At 42.1% G+C, this 23,023-nt stretch overlaps 1 protein-coding gene and 1 pseudogene across 1 annotated transcript in view; one reads left to right on the forward strand and one right to left on the reverse strand.

The window, feature by feature from the left end:
- Window positions 1-804: 804 nt before the first annotated feature.
- Window positions 805-2,623, forward strand: LOC129552497 (lysosomal dipeptide transporter MFSD1 pseudogene; annotated as a pseudogene).
- Window positions 2,624-11,218: 8,595 nt separating this feature from the next.
- The window catches only part of CHN2 (chimerin 2), a 333,380-nt gene continuing 321,575 nt past the window's right edge, over window positions 11,219-23,023 (reverse strand). The window contains exons 11-13 of the mRNA XM_055420952.2: window positions 22,220-22,357; window positions 20,186-20,291; window positions 11,219-13,021 (exon numbers count right to left, since the gene is read on the reverse strand). Of these exons, the coding sequence (XP_055276927.1) occupies window positions 12,850-13,021; window positions 20,186-20,291; window positions 22,220-22,357 (416 nt within the window). The 3' untranslated portion in view covers window positions 11,219-12,849. The remainder of the gene's footprint in view (window positions 13,022-20,185; window positions 20,292-22,219; window positions 22,358-23,023) is intronic.

Here is a 23,023-nt window from a genome sequence, read left to right on the forward strand (position 1 = left end):
TGATTCTAGGTTCGATCCCTGGGTCGGGAAGGTCCCCTCGAGGAAGGCATGGCAATCTACTCCAGTATTCTTGCCTGGAGAATCCTCATGGATAGAGGAACCTGGCGGGCTATAGTCTATGGGGTCACAAAGGGTCAGGCAGGACTGAAGATTGAACACACACACATACAAAAGGCAATTGAACTAGAAACTCAGATCCTCAGACTCTCCAAACTGAATTATTTTGAGACTTAATCATTCTTTCTGGATAGAAGGAGAAAGAATATGGTGAAGATTAGGTGAGAAATGGATAACTAGTTCCCAGAAAGCTTCAATAACTTAAGGGTTCAGGCACTGGATAGAACCCTAAATGGTGGACAAGAGTCAATATGTATTTTCAGATTCTTCTGCTTCTGCAATCATCCCCTCCTCCATGAAACTGAAATATTACTGGGCATTTGAGTATTTGTAGAAGGATTATGTTATTAATTTAGAAAATGTTTGAGTGCCTACTGTATGCTCGGCCTAGACCAGATTCCCACTTTCATGAAGCTTGCAGGCTGGACAGTGTCATTTTAGAGATTAAGTTGGTTCTGTGGTTGTGGAGGTGAGAAGCCTATGGGGACCTTAGACTATGGCTGTGGAGGGTCTTACTCAGCCTCTGAAAGTCTGAACAACCTTCCCAGTGCTACAAAGCTATTTTCCCTTCTTTGTTACTAATTCCCAAGTTTCTTCAGGTATCCAAACACCTTGGAGAGAATGGATTGATTCCCAGTTCAGGTGAATCTGATTGCTCTAAACCAGTTCTGCTCTAATGCAGACACTGGAATCACCTGGAGAGCTTGTTGAACACGTGGAGAGGCGTCCTCACATGCGCGACCGTGGTCACGTGAGCAAGGTGGCTTCCTCCCGGAGTTGCATGTCACTTCTACATCTCCCACCGACCCAGGGAGCAGGAGGAAGATGAGGAAACGAGGGCACCGCTGCCAGGTGGCCCCACCACCCCCGCTACCCCCCAGGGTGCTGCCGGCCCTCGGCGTCCCCAGTGGCTTGGCACACTGGCTTTCGGTGCTGTTTCTGATGTACATCCTTGGCTTTGGCAGCATTTTTGGCTGTGATAATCCTGCTGCCCTTCAGACTCAGGTTAAATGGAATATGTGGATGAGCACCACAAAGTTCATGTTGCTGTATGCCTGGTATTATTGACCCAACGTAATTTTGTGGAGGGACTGATGCTAAAGCTGAAACTCCAATACTTTGGCCACCTCATGAGACGAGTTGACTCACTGGAAAAGACTCTGATGCTGGGAAAGGTTGGGGGCGGGAGGAGAAGGGGACGACGGAGAATGAGATGGCTGGATGGCATCACCGACTCTGTGGACATGAGTTTGAGTGAACTCCGGGAGTTGGTGATGGACAGGGAGGCCTGGCGTGCTGTGATTCATGGGGTCGCGGAGAGTCGGACACGACTGAGCAACTGAACTGAACTGAATTTTGTGTTTCTTTGGTGGCTTTTTGATCCACTGAGTATTTGGAATATGATCGCCTAAGAATTGATGCTTTTGAACTGTGGCGCTGGAGAAGACTCTTGAGAGTCCCTTGGACTGCAAGGAGATCCAACCAGTCCATTCTAAAGGAGATCAATCCTGGGTGTTCATTGGAAGGACTGATGCTAAAGCTGAAACCCCAATACTTTGGCCACCTCATGTGACGAGTTGACTCACTGGAAAAGACCCTGATGTTGGGAGGGATTGGGGGCAGGAGGAGATGGGGACGACAGAGAATGAGATGGCTGGATGTCATCACCGACTCTGTGGACATGAGTTTGAGTGAACTCCGGGAGTTGGTGATGGACAGGGAGGCCTGGCGTGCTGTGATTCATGGGGTCGCAAAGAGTCGGACACGATTGAGCGACTGAACTGAAGGGAGCCATTATTTTTAGTTGCTTTATTTGCATTGGGCAGGTTACTTTGCTGTGGGTGGACTATTGAATGCTTTTTGGCTGATGGAGTTTGGAAAGTGCGTTTGGGACTAGTGAGGAGTCCTTAGCACTTGCTCAGAATACATATGCTGTGAATTGCTTTAAAGGCAGAGAATTAAACTCAGTGTTGTGTTTGGGTTCCAACTTAGCATGGCTAGAAATGTAAGTACAGTAACCATAAGCCTCGTGGGGTGGCTGTATTCTAAGGCTGAAGCTTTGTTGGGTTCTGTTGGTCACACAACACTTGAGGTATCACTTATGACTAGGGGTATAACATATATTTTTTTCATTAGTTTGTGCCTTGGACTTTGCTTACCTGTATCAGAGAGCGGAAAGAATCCTTCATGAAGAACAAGGGAAAAGAGGTGAGGTTATTAAGTTGCCTGATTTTTCCTTTCCTCTGTGGGTGGTGCATGTTTATTGACTGTTTGCTACTGTGTTGCTGTGTTCCCTTTCACTGAACTTGAGAAAGTTTTTTTTACAGAGAAATTTGGATTTTCCTCCCCAAGTAGTGAGTGCTATTAATAATATTGTATATGTAGTAATAATATCAGCTCCCATGTCACCAGTATTTAAGCTCCTGGTGGGTAAAAAAGGGAAAAAAAATCCTGGGTTCTGTGTGCAATGGTGGCCACTCTTTTCTTTTCCATTCTTATTTTTTAATTGAAATATAGTTGATTTATAATATGTTCATTTCTGCTGCACAGCAAAGCAATTCAGTTACATACACATATATGTATCAGTTCAGTTCATTCGCTCAGTCGTGTCCGACTCTTTGCGGCCCCATGAATCACAGCACGCCAGGCCTCCCTGTTCATCACCAACTCCCAGAGTTCACTCGAACTCATGTCCATCGAGTCGGTGATGCCATCCAGCCATCTCATTCTCTGTCGTCCCCTTCTCCTCCCGCCCCCAATCCCTCCCAGCATCAGAGTCTTTTCCAGTGAGTCAACTCTTCGTGTGAGGTGGCCAAAGTATTGGAGTTTCAGCTTTAGCATCAGTCCTTCCAATGAATATACACATGTATACTTGTGTATACATATATGTATATTTAATATTCTTTTCATTATGGTTTATCACAGGATATTGAGAATAGTTCTCTGTGCTATTTAGGACCTTGTTGTTTATCCATCTGATTTATAAAAGTTTACATCTGTTATACCCAAGCTTCCAGTCCATCGCTCCCCCAGCCCCTCCACCCTGGCAGCCACCAGTCTGTTCTGTCTGTCTGTGCTTCTGTTTTGGTTTCATAGAGAGGTTCACGTATGTCATTATTTTAGATTCCACATACAAGTGATATCATATGGTTTTTGTCTTTCTCTTTCTAACTTCATGTAGTATGATAATCTCTAGGTTCATTCATGTTGCTACAAAGGGTGTTATTTCATTCTTTTTATGGCTGAGTAGTATTCCATTGTGTATATGTAGCACATCTTCTTTATCCCCTTCTCTGTCAATGGACATTTAAGTTGCTATCATGTTTTGGCTATTGCAAACAGTGCTGCAATTAACATTGGGATGCATATATCTTCTTGAATTATGGTTTTCTCTCAGTACATGCCCAGAAATGGGATTACTGGATCATATGGTAGTTCTATATTTAGTTGTTTAAGGAACCTCCATATTGCTTTCCATAATGGTTGTACAAATTTACATTGCTTCCAACAATGTAGGAGGGTTCCTTTTTCTCCATACCGTCTCCAGCATTTGTTATTTGTAGACTTTGGATGTCCATTCTGACCGGTGAGATGGTACCTTATTATAATTTTGATTTGCATTTCTCTAATAAGCAGAGACATTACTTTGCCAACAAAGGTCCATCTAGTCAAGGCTATGGTTTTTCCCGTGGTCATGTATGGATGTGAGAGTTGGACTGTGAAGAAAGCTGATTGCTGAAGAATTGATGCTTTTGAACTGTGGCGCTGGAGAAGACTCTTGAGAGTCCCTTATACTGCAAGAAGATCCAACCAGTCCATTCTAAGGGAGATCAATCCTGGGTGTTCATTGGAAGGACTGATGCTAAAGCTGAAGCTGCAATACTTTGGCCACCTCATGCGATGAGTTGACTCACTGGAAAAGACTGATGCTGGGAAAGGTTGGGGGCGGGAGGAGAAGGGGACGACGGAGAATGAGATGGCTGGATGGCAACACTGACTCTGTGGACATGAGTTTGAGTGAACTCTGGGAGTTGGTGATGGACAGGGAGGCCTGGCGTGCTGTGATTCATGGGGTCGCGGAGAGTCGGACACGACTGAGCGACTGAACTGAACTGAACTGAATAATTAGCGATGTTGAGCATTGTTACATGTGTCTGTTGGCCATCTATACTTCTTCTTTGGAGAAATGTCTTATTTAGGGCTTCTGCCCTTTTTATTGGGTTGTTTCTATTGTTGTTGAGTTGTTTGAGCTGTTTGTATATTTTGGAAATTAAGCCCTTGCTGGTTGCATCATTTGCAAATATTTTCCCCCATTCTCTAGGTTGTGTTTTCATTTTGTTTATGGTTTCCTGTGCTGTGTAGAAGCTTGTAAGTTTGATTAGGTCCCATTTGTTTGTTTTTGTTTTTATTTCTATTGCCTTAGGAGACTGACCTAGTCTCCTAAGGTCAGTCAGTTTATATCATTGGTACAATTTATATCAGAGAATGTTTTGCCTATGTTCTCTTCTAGGAATTTTATGGTGTTATGTTTTATGTTTAAGTCTTTAAGCCATTTTGAGTTTATTTTTGTACATGATGAGAGGATGTGTTCTAACTTAATTGGTTTACATGTGACTGTCCAACTTTCCCAACACCACTTGCTGAAGAGATTTTTTTCCCATTGTATCTTCTTGTCCCCTCTGTTGAAGAGTAATTGACTGTAGGTGTGTGGGTTTGTTTCTGGTCTCTCTATTCTGTTCCATTGATGCATATGTCTGTTTTTAATGCCAATACCAAACTGTTTTGATTACAGTAGCTTTGAACTGTTGTTGGAAGTCTGGGAGGTTATGCCTCCTCCTTTGTTCTTTTCCTTCAGGGTTGCTTTAGCAATCCTGGGTCATTCATACGGTCTGGTTCCATATGAATGTTCTAGTTATGTGAAAAATGTCATGGGTAATTTGATAAGGATCACATTGTCTGTAGACTGCTTTGGTTAATGTGGCCATTTTAACAGTATTAATTCTTGCAATCCAAGAGCATGGGATAGCATTCCATTTCTTTGAATCATCTTCAATTTCCTTTGTTAATGTTTCATAGTTCTCAATCTATAAGACTTTCACCTCCTTGGTCAGGTTTATTTCCTAAATGTTTTATTTTGGGGGGTGCAATTTTAAAAGGTATTCTTTTTCTTTATACTCCCTGATATTTCGTTGTTGGTGTAAGAAATAAAATTGCTTTCTGTATGTTAATCTTGTGAATATGCCTATTTTAAAGTATAATTCTGAGGACTGTTTTAGTCTGTGTCTTTGTATTGCTGAATTCTGCTTTGGAATAGGCTCATCTGTGGTGAGGTTTGGAAAACTGTACCTGGTACCTGCAGGTAATTGTGAGTAAGGACAATTATGGAAGTCTTTGGATGTTGTATTTTGATAATTTTCACAAAGTTTCATATCCCAGGGTTATGTCCTTTTCTCTACTTTAAAGCAAAAATCTTTTGAGGGGGTAGAAGGGATGTTTTATAGAGAATAAACAATGGCATTTTAATAGGCATTCTCTTTTTTAATAGTGAACATTTGAAAGATATTTTTAATGAAGTCTCATTTTCACAAATAGCAGATTGTATTCTGCTGTCTTTAGTTATAAGAGGTTGCTGAACATGAACCCTTTTGAGCTTCCTTATCTCTTTGTTCCTGAGGACCCTAATTCCTTAGGGATAGGATTTTATGGTATAAACTGCATAGTTTTTCTTATAGTCTAATTAATTACCAAAAAAGTCCTGTAAATTATGATAATTGCATATCTCCAAGGATAAATAAAAACACTGCAAAAGGAATACTTGATGTCTTTAACTTCTGATTTTTCAAAAATATTAAAACACTAATTTTATCTCTTATTTATGTGGGAAATTATGTAAGAAAATCTAAGCTGGAATAAAGAAAATTTGCCTAATCAGTCATTGCAAGATTATGGGGGTAGTTTTTTCTCCAGAGTAGGACCTTAAATAACATTTATGTTTTTTGCATTTAAGAAGATATGGATATGAAATTTCTCTGACAAACTTAAATACTTGTTTAGTTGCACCACCTTTTTGCCCTGCACCACCACGATCCCCACTGAAAAGCTCCCATTAAGTTGTGGGATCCTTAGTTGCCATATCCAAAGGGGACTCATCACCTTATCATTTTGTAACAGCATCTGACCCCCATGGCCTCTCCGAACCTGACTTTCTGTCTTTCTCTGCTTTCTTCTTACATTCCTGACGGCCTTTTCCTCTGCCCATGCCTGGCCTTCCTTGCAAAGCTGTCTAACTTTGCCTGCTCCTTAGATTTCATTATTACCCAAGAACCTATTATATGTGCTACGTCACTTCAATTGTGTCCAACTCTTTGTGACCACATGGAATGTAGCCTGCCAGGTGCCTCTGTCCATGGGATTCTCCAGGCAAGAATACTGGTGTGGTTTTGTTGCCACTTCCTCCTTCAGAGGATCTTCCCAATCCAGGGATCAAACTAGTATCTCTTATGTCTCCTGCATTGACAGATGGGTTCTTTACTGCTAGTGCCACCTAGGGACCTATTACTGGTCTTTTTTAACTTCAGCTGGTGATACAGTCTGATCAGGTCTTAATCTACCAGTTCATCCCTCTCTCTTGAGCTCCAAAACCATAGGTTCAACCATTTTCTAGACATTTTTACATGGGTGAACCATTGGTACCACAATGCATTCTGCAAACTGAACCCATGATTTCCCCCTGCTGATAATCCTGCTTTCCTTCCTATATTCTCTTTTCTTCCTAAATATTAACTTAATTATAAAGACCAGAAATGGGGACAACACTTGTGACTATTTCCTTTTTAATCCTGGCATCAAATCAGTAACAGCATCCTAAATCTCTTTCTTATCCTGACTCTTCTCCACAGCCCTTCTGTTGGGAGCCAGGTTTAATTTGTCATTGTCTATAACATTTCCCTGATGTTACAGCTTCTGAGTCTCTAATCTTACATCCTCTGTACTATCCTCGACATGTCACTGGACATGTACTTGACTCATAAGGTTCCTTATTCCCTGGCACAGACCTGCTTGTGTAATCTCATTCCCCCTCCTCTTCCCTCACATTTCATGTTCTGGTTAAACCCAATTCTAGAGAGTTCTCTGAACTTTCTGTGCTTTCATGTATTACTATTTATGGCTGGCACCCATGTACTCTGCCTGGGGAAGCCAGAGAAAATCTCAGCAGAGAGTAAACATTGAGTTGAGACTTGCAGGATGGCCAGGAATGTGCCCGACTGGCATGTGGTTGGTATTCACCATTCTTGATCCCACAGAATTTGTACTTGGGTGGGGGACAGATGGATACACAATTGAAGTATTTTGTGATAACCGCTGGTTTAAAAGTGTGTACAAACAGCAGTGGAAGGCAGGGAAGGAGGTCCTGGAGTATGACAATATCATTTCAACTCAGGAAAAAAATGACCCCAGCTTATCTGCACGTATGAAGCGTCTATTGAAGTAAGGGCTTCCCAGGTAGCACTAGTGGTAAAGAATCCACCTGGCAATGCAGGGGATGTGGGTTTCATCCCTAGGTCAGGAAGATCCCCTGGAGGAGGGCACAGCAACCCACTCCAGTGTTCTTGCACGGAGAATCCCACGGACAGAGGAGCCTGGCAGGCTACAGCCTATAGAGTCGAAAAGAATCAGGCATCCCTGAAGCGACTTGGCACACACAGACACAATGAAGTAAACCCCTCCAAGCACGAGGTCTAACATGGTGCTTGTGTGCAGCAAAATACATTGAAGTGCAACAACAAAATGGGCTAGGACCTTGTGAAATGAACTTGAATGCAAAGAGTCTTTCTGAACCATACTCATGAGACCTTCTTATTTTCTTATGTCAAAATGGACTTCATTTGCCCTCTCCTCCTTCTCATCCCCTCTTGTGAATGCCGGCACTCTAGAGCAGGGATCCCCAACCTCTGAGATCTAATACTTGATGTTCTGAGAGGGGGCGATATAAAAACAGAAATAGAGTACCCAATAAATGTAATCTGCTTGACTCATTCTGAAACCATCCCCACCCTCCCCCACCCATGTTGGTGGAAAACTTGTCTTCCATGAAACCGGTACCTGATGCCAAAAATGTTGGGGACTGACTGCTGCTCTAGAGAACTTTAACTCGGGCCTCTCCTGTATTTCTCGGTTCTGTGTCCCTGGGCACTCTTATTCAATCCCACAGTTCCAATTATTATCTCTTGTGTCTCGTCCAAGTCCCCGTCTCCAGCTTGGGTCTGTTAATGCAATTGCTCATGAAATATCTGCCTGGAAATTTCATAGGTATCTCTATGGAGCTCACCATCTTCCTTAATTTTTGCACCCCTCCTCAAGAAACCTCTGGCTCTCCTTGTGTTCATTTCAAGAAATAGTATCCAGTTGTCAAATGAAGCAATGTGGGAGTCATCCTTGATTCTTTTATCTTTTTATATATATAATTTTTATTTATTTGTTTTTGGGTGGGCGAGGTCTTCATTGCTATGCGGGCTTTTCTGTGGTAGGATAGGAGCCACTCTCTGGTTGTGGTGGATGGGCTTCTCATTGCATGGCTTCTCTTGGTGCAGAGCATGGGCTCTAGGGCACTCAGGCTTCAGTAGCTGTGGCACGTGGACTAAGGCAGCTCCTGGGCTCTAGAGCACAGGCTTAGTTGCTCTGAAGCACATGGGATCTTCCCGGATCAGGGATCAAACCCGTGTCTCCTGCTTTGGCAGACTGATCCTTTACCACTGAACCACCAAAGCAGCCCCATTCTTGGTTCTTTAATCCAATCCATAACCAAACTTTTACAACTCTGTCTCCTAAATATAACTCAGTTCTATTTATCTCTGCTTTGCTGCCACTTGATCCAGGCTATATCACCTTAGTCCTCTAAATGACAACATCTGAGTGACTCCCTGCATCTAGCCTCACTACATTCTTCTGCCCACGTATTCTCTGATGGATCCACAGTCAAGTAAGTAATCTTTTAAAAATGTAAGCTCAATTGGGTCATTTGTTTCTTAAAACCCATTAACGCTAAATGCAATGTGGTGACCTAGATTACATCCTGGAACAGAAAAAGGACACAGTGGAAAACTCATAAAACCTGAATAAAGCCTGCAGTTCAGTGAATAGTAATGTTCTAATGGTGGTTTCTTAGTTTACTGTGGTTATGTAAGATGTTAACATTAGGGGAGTGGGTGAAGAGGCCAAAAGGACCTTCGGCAGTAGCCATGCAACTCTTCGTAGATATAAGACTACTCCAAAACTAATTAAAAAAACAAACAAACAGTAACACCAGACTTGTTTATGTTAGAGTCTAAAATCCTTTACATGACCAGCTTTCTCTGTCCAGCCAAACTAAACTTATTATTTAATTCTTCCAAATGACATATGGGCTTCCCGGGTAGCTCAGCTGGTAAAGAATCCGTTTGCAATGTAGGAGACCCTGGTTTGATTCCTGGGTCAGAAATTCCCCTGGAGAAGGGATAGGCTACCCACTCCAGTGTTCTTGGGCTTCCCAGGTGGCTCAGTGGTAAAGACTGTAATGCAGGAGACCTGCGTTCAATCCCTGGGGAGGGGAAATCCCCTGGAGGAGAGCATAGCAACCCACTCCAGTATTCTTGCCTGAGAATCCCCATGGACAGAGGAGCCTGGTGGGCTACAGTCCATGTGGTCACAAAGAGTCAGACATGACAGTGACTAAGCACAGCAAGTGATGTAAACCTTTTCATTGCCAGTATTCAGTGTCTGGCCCATTAATAAGTGCTTGATAAGTATTCGTTAAAAATTAATGAATATCACAGTTTTAAAATCAAAAGATTGACTATGAATTTGGGGATTGGTAGATCTTGGGAACTGTAAGCGACCTGAGTTGGGTTTTCAGTTGCAGGCAGGACGGCCCAGGTAGCACACCTGTGTGCTATATTACTTTCCTCAACTCCTCAAATCTCTTCTCCCTTGTTCCTTCCAGGCTGCTGTTCTTGAAATCCTGCACCAGCTCCCTTCCAAGCTTGGAGACCAGGCGCCCATTTGTGTTAATGGGAGAAAGGAAAGGGTCTTCTGAGACCCCCCCTGTCCCTGTCCCACCTCTTACTACCCACCTGTGGACAGTTTAACACTGGGTTCTGGAAACAACACTGCCTCCTTTCAGGTCTAAGTACTAGAGTTATTCCAAGGGCAGGAATTTCAAGCCAGGTAAGAGGAGCCACGTCAGGCTGCCAGATGGTGGGGAAGATAGGCATGAGTGAGCAGGCTTCAGACTAAAGCAAAGTAGAGGGGATCAAGTGTTGTAATCACATTCAAGAAAAGGAGTCAAGTGACCCTCATTACACATTAGAGCCCTGTTATAACAATAGCCCTTATGATTACCTGGACTTGGATCTAACCTGGGACAAATCTTTTTCTCTCATGTGTCTTCTTTTCCACCTTATGTTATATCCTTTCCTCACCTAAGTCATCATTCTTAAAACCCAATCAGAATATTTTCCCCAGTTTTTCAGAGGAGCAGACTCATTCCCAAGGTCATATGCAGTAAATAACTGACAGGTCCTTGGCGGCTCGGATGGTAAAGAACCTACCTGCAATGCGGAAGACCCAGGTTTGATCCCTGGGTCAGGAAGATCCCCTGGAAGAGGGAATGGCAACCTACTCCAGTATTTTTGCCTGGAGAATCCCATAGACAGAGGAGCCTGGTGGGCTATAGTCCATGGGGTTGCAGAGAATTGGACACTATTCTCTGCAACTAATACTTTCACTTTCTGCTACTCAAACAGGAGACTCCATTTGTTTTGCCCTCCTGCAGGCAGCCTAGGGTGATCTGCTCTAAAGACCACATCACTCAGTGAAGGACATAAACACAGAGGGTCTTACAGAAAAGGAAGCTAGAGTATCGGAACCTTAATCGCAGGCAGGCTTCCCAGGAGGAAACTGGCGGAGGGACCAGAGGTGGAGACTCCGTGGGATCTTTCTTTTCTTACTGTGTTTTGGCGATGATAGAAACTTTATTGCCTAAAATCCATCTGGGAGCAGTGTTGTGAATATTCTTTCCCTCTAGCCCCCAACACCAATTTCTTTCATGTCTTCCCAAATGATAGACAGAGAATTTAATACATTTAATGCTTTTCCTTCCATTTACACTATCATAAATTACAAAGTATTGTTCACTTCACAAAATAAAACCATTTCCAGATAATTTTTTGACAGAATCAAGAAGTACATAAGCTACAACAAACAAACCTGTACAGCTGGGAGGAGCGATGCTAACAGGGACCAAGCAGAACCATCCTGACCCCCGGGTGCCAGCAAAGACCTTTCTCACGGCCCTTGGGGATTTCCAGAATGACAACTGCACTGCCCTCTCCCTTTTCAGCTCATTTAACACACAGTAATTCTCTTCTGGTCACTCCAAAACAAGACTGGTGAGTAACAACATGAATCATCTCAGATAATCAGAGGAAAAGACACTGTAGTTAGGTTTAAGAAAAACAAATTTAGGTTTACAGTTGACATTTTAAATATTTCACCTATGTTACAAAATATAGAAATCTTGGTGTGGAAAGCTCATGATAAGATAAATAGAACCAATAAGATAGAACTATAGTCATCAAATCATATTAAATTATTCATCAGAGCTACTTTGATCAAGGAGGTACACATATTCATAAAAACCAAACTTATTCATTCTTTAAAAACTAGGCTTGTTTATAAAACAAAAATGAAAAAATCAACAATGACTCTGCATGTTCACTTTTCAGAAATACAGACATATGGCGAAAATGCAACTTGCCATTAACAGATGAATTCAGAGTGCTTGCCTGAAATGAAGAGGAAAAGTGCTTCTTACGTGGCCTAGATATAACCAGTGTTTCCAAATCATTTTATGTAAAATGACCACGTTCTGCGTGTTCTGTGATGTACACACACAATATGGAGGGACTATGACCAATTCTGAAACATACTTTGGGATTTCACAAAATTTCTATGGAAAGAAAAGTGTAGATGTGACAGACCATCCTACAATTGCTATAAACGTATACTGCACGATAGCAAAATGCCAGTGCTTAACAGCAAAAACTATTAAAAGCAGGGACAGAGGTGGGAGGTGAAATTTCACTGCAAAGCACTGATAAGGACAGAGGTATGTCAAGATAATACTGCATTCATGGGAAACTTTTTCAGGGATCACAGCAAGAAGGCAGGACAAGGTATACAGGGTAATAATCAATGCACTGCATTGAGTTCTATTTGCTAAAATAAAGTAACATTCTTGCAGCTAAAATAAAAATACATCTTACAATATAAGTTTCATTTAACATTTAACATATAGAATTGTCTTCTTTTTGTAAGTGGAAAATGTATAACTGTATCAAGTACCTCTATGAATTAAGTTCCCTTTTATTACTGATAAGACAGAAGTTTAAAGGTCTACACTGTTTTTTTAATAAGTTAAAGAAAGATTTATTAATCACTCTCCCAACAAAACAGACAGACATACGAGGCACGGCAAAGACCCGAGCTGAGGACTTTTTCTCGCCTTCATCCTTGCTGTTCTCCCGTGGAGGGGCCAGTGTCTATGAGACACAGTAGCCAACCTGGCAATCCACTGTAGTCCAGGAAATTCCATCACTTGTTTGGAAAACAAATCAAGTGCAAGAGATGTTTTTATTTCTTTAGCCTTATCAACCTAGATGGGGCTGGGGCCACTCAACTCATTTCCCTGGTGAATTAAAACAAAACATCTTCATTTTCTATTAAGATCTGCACAATCAGCTTTTGGTACCGCATGTCATGGAGGGTGGTGAGGGTGCTGTCCTCAGGAGGTCTCATCAGGGTGGGCCCAAACACGATCCCCAGATTTTCAGCATTCATGAAATTGTCCTTTTCATTCATAGTCACCCTGAAAGACAGACACAGAGAGACGTTATACAGATTCAAGGCTGGATTTGTGTACTGAGTATGAACATAGGCCCCTGAGAGCTTCTCTGGTTTTGGAATTTGCAAAAGAAAATTGAGGACTGGAATTATAGAGAAGTATTTTTTAAAAGGTCATTTTTGGATTTTCTTGAAGAGATCTCTCGTCTTTCCCATTCTATTGTTTTCCTCTATTTCTTTGCATTGATCGCTGAGGAAGGCTTTCTTATCTCTCCTTGCTATTCTTTGGAACTCTGCATTCAGATGCTTATATCTTTCCTTTTCTCCTTTGCCTTTAGCTTCTCTTCTTTTCTTAGCTATTTGTAAGGCCTCCTCATACAACTGTTTTGCCTTTTTTGCATTTCTTTTTCTTGGGGATGGTCTTGATCACAGACTCCTGTACAATGTCACGAACCTCCGTCCATAGTTCTTCTGATACTCTATCATATCTAATCCTTTGAATCTAACAGAAGAAGAAAATATTAATAAGAGATGGAAAGCATACACAGAAGAACATACAAAAAAGATCTTCATGACCCAGATAACCATGATGGTGTGATCACTGGACTAGAGCCAGACATCCTGGAATGCAGTCAAGTGGGCCTTAGGCAGCATCACTACGAACAAAGCTAGTGGAGGTGATGGTATTCCAGTTGAGCTATTTCAAATCCTAAAAGATGATGCTGTGAAAGTGCTGCACTCAATATGACAGCAAATTTGGAAAACTCAGCAGTGGCCTCAGGACTAGTCAGTTTTCATTCCAATTCCAAAGAAAGGCAATGCCAAAGAATGTTCAAACTACCGTATAACTGTACTCATCTTACACGCTAGTAAAGTAATTCTCAAAACTCTCCAAGCCAGGCTTCAACAGTATGTGAACCATGAACTTTCAGATGTTCAAGCTGGATTTAGAAAAGGCAGAGTAACCAGAGATCAAATTGCCTACATCTGTTGGATCATAGAAAAAGCAAGAGAATTCCAGAAAAACATCTACTTCTGCTTTATCAACTATGCCAAAACCTTTGACTGTGACTGGATCACAACAAACTGTGGAAAATTCTTAAAGAGTTGGGAATTCCAGACCACCTGACGTGCCTCGTGAGAAATCTGTATGCAGGTCAAGAAACAACACTTAGAACCAGACATGGAACAATGGACTAGTTCCAAATTGGGAAAGGAGTATGTCAAGGCTGTGTATTGTCTGCTTATTTAACTTATATGCAGAGTATATCATGTGAAATGCCAGGCTGGATGAAGCACAAGCTGGAATCAAGATTGCCGGGAGAAATACCAATAACCTCAGATATGCAGGTGACATGACCTGACCCTCATGGCAGAAAGTGAAGAACTAGAGTTTCTTGTTAAAAGTGAAAGCGTAGAGTAAAAAAGCTGGCTTAAAACTCAACATTCAGAAAATTAAGATCATGGCATCTGGTCCCATCACATCAGGGCAAATAGATGGCCAAACAATGGAAAGAGTGACAGACTTTATTTTTTTGGACTCCAAAGTCACTGCAGATGGTGATTGCAGTCATGAAATTAAAAGATGCCTGCTCCTTGGAAAAAAAGCTATGACAAGTGTAGTCAGCATATTAAAAAGCAGAGACATTACTTTGCCAACAAAGGTCTGTCTAGTCAAAGCTATGGTTTTTCCAGTAGTCGTGTATGGATATGAGAGTTGGACTATAAAGAAAGCTGAGCACTGAAGAATTGACACTTTTGAACTGTGGTGTTGACTCTTGAGAGTCCCTTGGACTACAAGGAGATGAAACCAGTCAATCCTAAAGGCAATCAGTCCTGAATAGTCATTGGAAAGACTGATGCTGAAGCTGAAACTTCCAATACTTTGGTCACCTGATGCTAAGAATTGACTCATTAGAAAAGACCCTGATGCTGGGCAAGATTGAAGGCAGGAGGATAAGGGGACGCCAGAGGATGAGATGATTGGATGGCATCACCAATTTGATGGCTATGAGTTTGAGCAAGCTCTGGGAGTTGGTGATGGACAGGGAAGCCTGGCATGCTGCAGTCCATGGGGTCACAAAGAGTGAGACATGACTGACTGACTGAACTGAACTAAATTTTCAGATTAATTTTTTAGATTATTGACATTGTCTTCAGCCCACAGAAGTGGACTACTAAGTGAATCTGGTATAGACACACTTTTGAACACTATAAAATCAGTCCTTCTTAATAAATATGGAACTCTCATTGAAGGAATATTGACTTGAAGGAGCAGTAAAGATTACTAGGTGGCCCATAATGCATACAGATTTAGTCTAGACTTGTATGACTGTCTTCATTTCCCTCTTCTTGCTGTCCACTGGTCTGTATGCTGGCAAACCAGGAAGCTGAGGGCAGATTCCCTGCCTGCTGGCAGGGCTACTGCCCGAGGAGAAAGGTCAAGGCATTGTCATGGGACAAGAGAATGGCTGGAATGTGGCCAAGTGAGAACATAGTTAGACATTATTTTTAGTTCCCACAGGATGAGGTCTGGAACAATAATTGTTATTGGAATTGAAAATACTCATCTCATCACTAATCATTAGAGAAATGCAAATCAAAAGTATATTGAGGTATCACCTCACACCAGTCATAATGGTCATGATCAAAAAATCTAGAAACAAAAAATGCTAGAGAGGGTGTGGAGAAAAGGGAATCCTCCTACACTATTGATGGGATTGTAAATTGATACAATTATTGTGGAGAACAGTATGGAGGTTCCTTAAAAAACAAATATAGAACTACCATATGACCCAGGATCCCACTCTTGGGCATATAGCTGAAGAAAACTCTAATTTGAAAAGATAAATGCACGCAATGTTCACTGTAGCACTATTTACAACTGCCAAGACATGGAAGCAACCTAAATATCCATCAACAGAGGAGTGGATAAAGGAGATGTGGTACATATACACAATGGAATATGTGTATATGTTGCCATTCTCTTCTCCAGGGGATCTTCCTAACCCAGTGACTGAACCTGGTCTTCCATATTGCAGGCAGATTCTTTACCGTCTGAGCCACCAGGGATTCTAATGGAATATTACTCAGCTGTAAAAGGGAATGAAATAACGCCTCTTGCAGAAGCAAGGATGGACCTAGAGACTGTCATACTGAGTAAGTCAGAGAAAGACAAATACCATATGATATCACTTATATATGGAATTAAAAAAAAAAGCACAAATGAACTTATTTACAAAACAGGGCCACAGATGTAGAAAACAAAATTTACGGTTACCGGGGGAAATGGGGGTAGGGAGGGATAAACTGGGAGATTGAGCTTGACATACACATAGTATTATATATAAAATAAATAAATAATAAGGACCTACTGTATAGCAGTCCAACTCTCACATCCATACATGACCACGGGAAAAACCATAGCCTTGACTAGACGGACCTTTGTTGGCAAAGTAATGTCTCTGCTTTTTAATATATTATCAAGGTTGGTCATAACTTTCCTTCCAAGGAGTAAGCGTCTTTTAATTTCATGGCTGCAATCAGCATCTGCAGTGATTTTGGAGCCCAAAAAAATAAAGTCTGACACTGTTTCCACTGTTTTTCCATCTATTTCCCATGAAGTGATGGGACCAGATGACATGATCTTTGTTTTCTGAATGTTGAGCTTCAAGCCAAACTTTTCACTCTCCTCTTTCACTTTCATCAAGAGGCTTTTGAGTTCCTCTTCACTTTCTGCCATAAGGATAGTGTTATCTGCATATCTGAGATTATTGATATTTCTCCCAGAGAAGACTCTTGAGAGTCCCTTGTACCGCAAGGAGATCCAACCAGTCCATTCTAAGGGAGATCGATCCTGGGTGTTCATTGGAAGGACTGATGCTAAAGCTGAAACTGCAATACTTTGGCCACCTCATGCGATGAGTTGACTCACTGGAAAAGACTCTGATGCTGGGAAAGGTTGGGGGCGGGAGGAGAAGGGGACGACCGAGAATGAGATGGCTGGATGGCATCACCGACTCTGTGGACATGAGTTTGAGTGAACTCCGGGAGTTGGTGATGGATAGGAAGGCCTGGCGTGCTGTGATTCATGGGGTCGCAGAGAGTCGGACACGACTGAGCGACTGAACTGAACTGAACTGTATAGCAGAGGGAAATCTATTCAGCACTCTGTAATGGCCTATATGGGAAAAGAATCTATAAAAGAGGGATATTTGCTTATGTATAACTGATTCACTTTGCTGTACAGCAGAAAGTAACAAAACATAAATCAACTATACTCCAATAAAATTATTTTAAAAACACCCAAGTAAGAACTGCAAAGTCTTTAAACATGAAGTTCAAACTCCAAAGTTGGCTTAAAATCTTCCTAAGTAGAATAAAATTATGATCTCTCAGATTCTTTCTTTAAGGAATTAAAGTTTTAGGATGTTCATAATAGATCTAAAAGGGAGTACATTCTTCAAAGAAGAGCAAAATTGGATTGACATATGTTTTTTACAGAAAGCTATCCCTTTGTGTTTATTCTCTTAAAGCTGATTAAGACTAGCTGAGCGTGCGTGCAGGCCAAGTTGCTTCAGTCATGTCCCACTCTTTGCAACCCCATGGACTACAGCTGTCCAGGCTCCTCTGTTCATGAGATTCTCCAGGCAAGAATACTGGAGTAGCTTGACATCTTAACTTTGCAATGTGAAGGTAACGAAGCTGAACTGACCTTCCTAAGACTAGCCATCTAGTATTATTTTAGAAAGGTCAACTCAGTTTGCATTACCTTCACATTGCAAAGTTAAGAGGGAGGTAAGAAAGAGGATATTCTTCATTTTCAAACTACTCATAGTTGTCCATCAAGTCAGGCACCACACCTGACCAGACAAGATAGATAGCAACCCCTCACTAAATAATTGGCATTCAAGATTCAACTGGGATGTGTCAGCATTTTTTTTTACTTTGCCTTTCAAGTATCACAATTGGACACTGAAAGAAATAACTTATAGCTAATTAAAAGGAAGACTGACATTCAAGCCTATTTTTTATCCAAAATTTACTGTACTCTTAAATTCAATAAATTAATCAAAATGAGACTCTAAGATAACTGTTACATTTCTGATCACCTTGATATGAGCAAGAGTATTTATATGTTTTAAAGGCAGAAAAATTAAAACCTCAATGCATTAAGTGTTTCAAAAGTTTTATCAATTTGTTTCCTTTCATTTACTGAATTGATCTGTAAATTGGTCAGTATAGATATTTTTTGGTTTATCTAAAAATGGGCCGCTACCATGTATCCCCCCAAAACACAGAGGAAGGCACACGGAAGTACCCTGATCCTGACAACATCTCAAAGACCAATATATTGACCTCACAAGTACAGTGAAGGAAAGAGATCTGTGGTTTAGGTAAAAGAATCTGGAACCAGAGACTCCAGGGTACTGTGAACAGCCATTTCTGTCTATCTCACACGCCCTCACACAAATAACCCAGGGTGCAGCCCCCTGTGGCAGGCAGCCTCTGAGATGGCCCCCAGTGAGCTCTGTCTTCTGGAATCCACACCCTTCTGTAACTTCTTCCCCGAGAGCAGGGGTCCCTGACCTCCAGGATCTAATAATGCCTGATGATCTGAGGTGGAGCTGATGTAATAATAATAGAAATAAGTGAAAGTTGTCTGGTTGTGTCCGACTCTTTGCGATCCTATGGACTATACAGTCCATGGAATTCTCCAGGCCAGAATACTGAAGTGGGTAGCCTTTCCCTTCTTCAGGGGATCTTCCCAACCCAGGGACCGAACTCAAGTTTCCCGCATTGGAGGTGGATTTTTTACCAGCTGAGCCACAAGGGAAGTCCAAGAATACTGGAGTGGGTAGCCTATATCCCTTCTCCAGTGGATCTTCCTGACTCAGGAATTGAACCAGGCTCTCCTGCAATGCAGGCAGATTCTTTAACAATTGAGCTATCAGAGAAGACCAATAGAAATAAAGTACACAATAAATGTAATCTGCTTGAATCATCCCAAAACCATCCCCCAAACCCTGGTCCATGGAAATATTGTCTTCGACGAAACTGGTCCCTGGTGCCAAAAAGGCTGGTGACTGCTGCCCTAGAGCAGCAGACCTAGTGACTTGCTTCCAACACATACAGTAATAGCAAGAGCAGTGGGGTATGGCTTCTGAGATTAGGCTACAGAAAGACTGTCTTCCATCATGGGTGCCTTGTTTGCTTGCTGTAAGAGAAGCCAGCTGCCATGTGGGGAGCTGCCTATGGGAAGATCCATATGACAGGAAACAGGGTTCCTGTTCTGAGAACAGTCAGCAAGTGACACCTGCAGGCTAGTTGCCTCTGAGGAACTGGATCCTGCCAAAGACCATGTGAGTGAGCTTGGAAGTGGACGCTTCCCTACTCAAGCCTTGCAGCCTGGCTGTCAGTTTGACTGCAGCCTAATTACTAACCTTGAACCAAAGGCACCCAGCAAGAGCCGCCTGGATTCCTGTCCACAGAGACTATGCAATAATAAACATTTACAGTTTCAAGCCACTAAGTTTGGGGGCAATCTGTCAGTCAGTGGGAGGAAATGACAACCCATTCCAGTATTTTTGCCTGGAGAATCCTATGTACAGAGGAGTCTGGTGGGCTGTCCACGGGGTTGCAGAGATTTGGACATGACTGAGCACACACACACAACAGATAATTAATACATCAAATGAAACAAGAAATCAGGGTGGAAATCTGCTTGCCCAGAAAGAAGGCAGCTCAGGAGTCTGGGTTCAGGTTGAGCAAAAGGAGGAAGGACAGAACACAGAGTTCAAGGCTTTGTGGGAGGAGGGTGCAGCTTAGACACATGGTTAAGACAGATTAAGGGCTGTGGGTCAAACTGGGTTTCTATGCTGGCTTTACCTCACCTCTCTGCATCAGCTGTGTAACATCCCTAAGCTTCAGAAATATTATCTGTAACATGAGGCCCCTAACCATATCTACCTCAGAGACAGGACACATCTAAAGTGCGGGGAGCAGCTCCTGCCACAGAGTGAGTGTCTAGGGTTATCAGTGGGGCTGGCCTGGAGAAGGTAACCTAATTCACTTAAAAGGAGGATCTGTCTACTCAGTGGGTTGGGGAGGTCGTGCACTTTTCCTAATGCATCAACTGTGCAGGGCAGATAGAGTGTGCGGAGGCGGCACCAAGGAGGTGTCAGCTTACTTCTTGAGGTGGATCATCAGGTATCGGAGGGTCTCATAGTGGGCAGGAGGAAGCAGCATCAGCACTTCATGGACCGCTTCCAGCCTCTCATCCGCATTGGAGATTTCTGTGAAGATCACACATAATGAATATCAGGGCAGTGCTGAAACATTAAAGTTTTCAGAGAAACTACAAGAAGTTTGGTTTGTTCAGGCTACAGATGAAGGGGATGTCTAATAATATTTCACCTAAAGTGATCCATTTGTTCATGTCTTGTCTTATTCCAGAAAGGGTTTGAGGCTGGGAGCCACATGTGTATTGAATGTCCACTGGCTGCATGGCAGGAGGCTGCCTGTTGTTCTTGCTCTCTAGGAATCTACAGCCTTGTAGATACTTACTGGTGGCACATGCACAGACTGTGCTTTGCCCATCTTCTGAACACTGGATTTGCTAGAGAAGGTGATGGCACCCCACTCCAGTACTCTTGCCTGGAAAATCCCATGGATGGAGGAGCCTGGTGGGCTACAGTCCATGGGGTCGCAAAGAGTCAGACAAGACTGAGCTACTTCACTTTCACTTTTCACTTTCATGCATTGGAGAAGGAAATGGCAACCCACTCCAGTGTTCTTGCCTGGAGAATCCCAGGGATGGGGGAGCATGGTGGGCTGCTGTCTATGGGGTCGCACAGAGTAGGACACGACTGAAGTGACTTAGCAGCATCTGTAGCAGCATGACCAGCTTTAATTTAAACTGGACCACACTTGGGAGCTTTCTCTTGAAATTGTCTACCGAATCTTTTCTTGGCAGGCATAATTGAATCCACTTTATAATGCAAGGGCACTGGCAGGTGAGCCAGCCAATTCAGGCTGCACTGTTGGCACTTTTTGTCAAAATGTTGGCATGGTGAACCCCAGGGTGCTGTCCAGGTTAGGAAGTAGATAGTAGGCACGTTAACAATGGGAGGAAGCATGCATGCTTCTGTTTTCAGGACTCTGATAGGTACTGGCAGCCAAAGAAAGCTCTCCTGGTCATTCCTCCTGGGGCAGAGGGTACCTGTTGTCAGAACCTTCCCCACAAGACCACTGGGATCCAGGAAAGTACGCTCTTACCAGGGAGTGTAGCCACAGCTCATCTGGAAAGTACACCCTGAGCAATTCCAGTCTGCCTACGTTTCTCCCCATCAGGTATCGTGTTACTATATTTAGCAACATATACCTTTAAAGATTATAGTTTTTAATAAAAACTTCCTCAAAGTGTGCTTGACTTCTGTGTCATGCATTCTAGCACCTGAATCTCCCCTTCCTCACTACAGTCCTGGACAAAGTGTAATGCAACTCCCCCCACCCCCAACACACACACACAGACACACACAGGTCCTCACCTGACAGCACTGAGCCAAGTGCCAAACCCTGAAGGAGCTGCTCTGGGCTGACGGAAGACTAATGCTAATGTTCCATTTCTGGACCCATGAGCTCAGCCCTCTAAGCTTAGTCTGCCTCCTCTGTGAAATGGGATTACAATATTTGCCTCATCAGCTAGATGTGAAGGTTAAAAAAGGAGATATTGGTGAGAGTTCCTAGGATAGTACTTGACACAGTATCTTCTTGGGCTGTTACTAATTTTGAACAGCATCAATGTGCCTTAACTTGGGGTATGACTTTAATCAATTAGCAAGGAGATTCTGCGTAATAGATGAAAGTAGTTAATCTATACAGCCCTCACTGAAGAATATCTGATTGCTTACTAGAAAAGCATTTCACTTTCAACATATAACAGAGTAAGTCTGACTGTGCTGGTTTCCGGCATAGAAGAAACAGTGGGGAGAGAAAGAACTGCCTGGTACCCAGCATCAGCCGAGGAGAACTGGCTTAGCACTGGTTCCACTCAGCTAGTGTACTATGTCTGGTTTTCTACTAACTGTACTGTTATGCCCTCACTTGGCAAAGCAAGTCCTCATGCAATAATTTAATCAAGTTCTGAGTTTTCATTTTCTTGAAGTCAAAGCATCACACTTAAAAATTTGGTGCTATTAAAAAATTAGTTCTCAATACTTACTCGCTGCTTCTATAAATTTGGAATAGGTATCATATGTGATGACAGGAATGGGTAAGTCTCTGAAATATAGTTTAAGGGCTCCAGTGATGATGTTTATGTCTGGATAGATGTTGGCAGATATATCTGCCTTTTCACCATCTGAAAAACAATCAATGATTCAATTCCTAATTAGGATCTTATTTCACCAAGTTAAACCATGCCCAGAAAGAAAAAAAAAAGATCCAACAATGAATGCTCCCTTACAAGTCTTAGCTGACTCCTTTGGCATCTAATAACATGGAGATGCAGGAAGTAACAAAAGGAAGTTTGGTAAGAGGGATTTTGGGTCGGAGGGTAAGTACAGCCAAAAAAGTAGTGAAATAGACTTAAAAATAGTTCTTTGGGTGCCAGCCCTTGGTAATTTGCTAAACAGAAGTCTAGCACAGTAATTTATATTCTAGACACAAAGCTTATAATAGGATAACAATCTAATTTGAAATTATAAAATCAAGAATCTCATATAGTATTCTTTGGATTTGGATTTGAAGATCACATACATAAAATAAGTTGAATATCTTCAGGTTTTAATTTTTCTTTCAGGCTTACCAAAGTTTCTTTTCACTTGATTATTCCTTCCTTAATCCTTAAGACTTTAATCTGGGAAACTTAAACCTTCCCTCATGTGTAGGTAATGTTATATTTCTTACTATTTTTTGCAATCTTTCTGAAGACATATTTTGACTTTTTGCTTTTACCATTAGTGGATATCAGTCCAATTTAACTGTCACAATCTATAAAATATTTTCAATCATATAGGGACTATTA

The sequence above is a fragment of the Moschus berezovskii genome, chromosome 3 (assembly GCF_049115385.1).
Source record: "Moschus berezovskii isolate FMDL1 chromosome 3, NW_MosBer_1.0, whole genome shotgun sequence".
Taxonomy (NCBI): Eukaryota; Metazoa; Chordata; class Mammalia; order Artiodactyla; family Moschidae; genus Moschus; species Moschus berezovskii.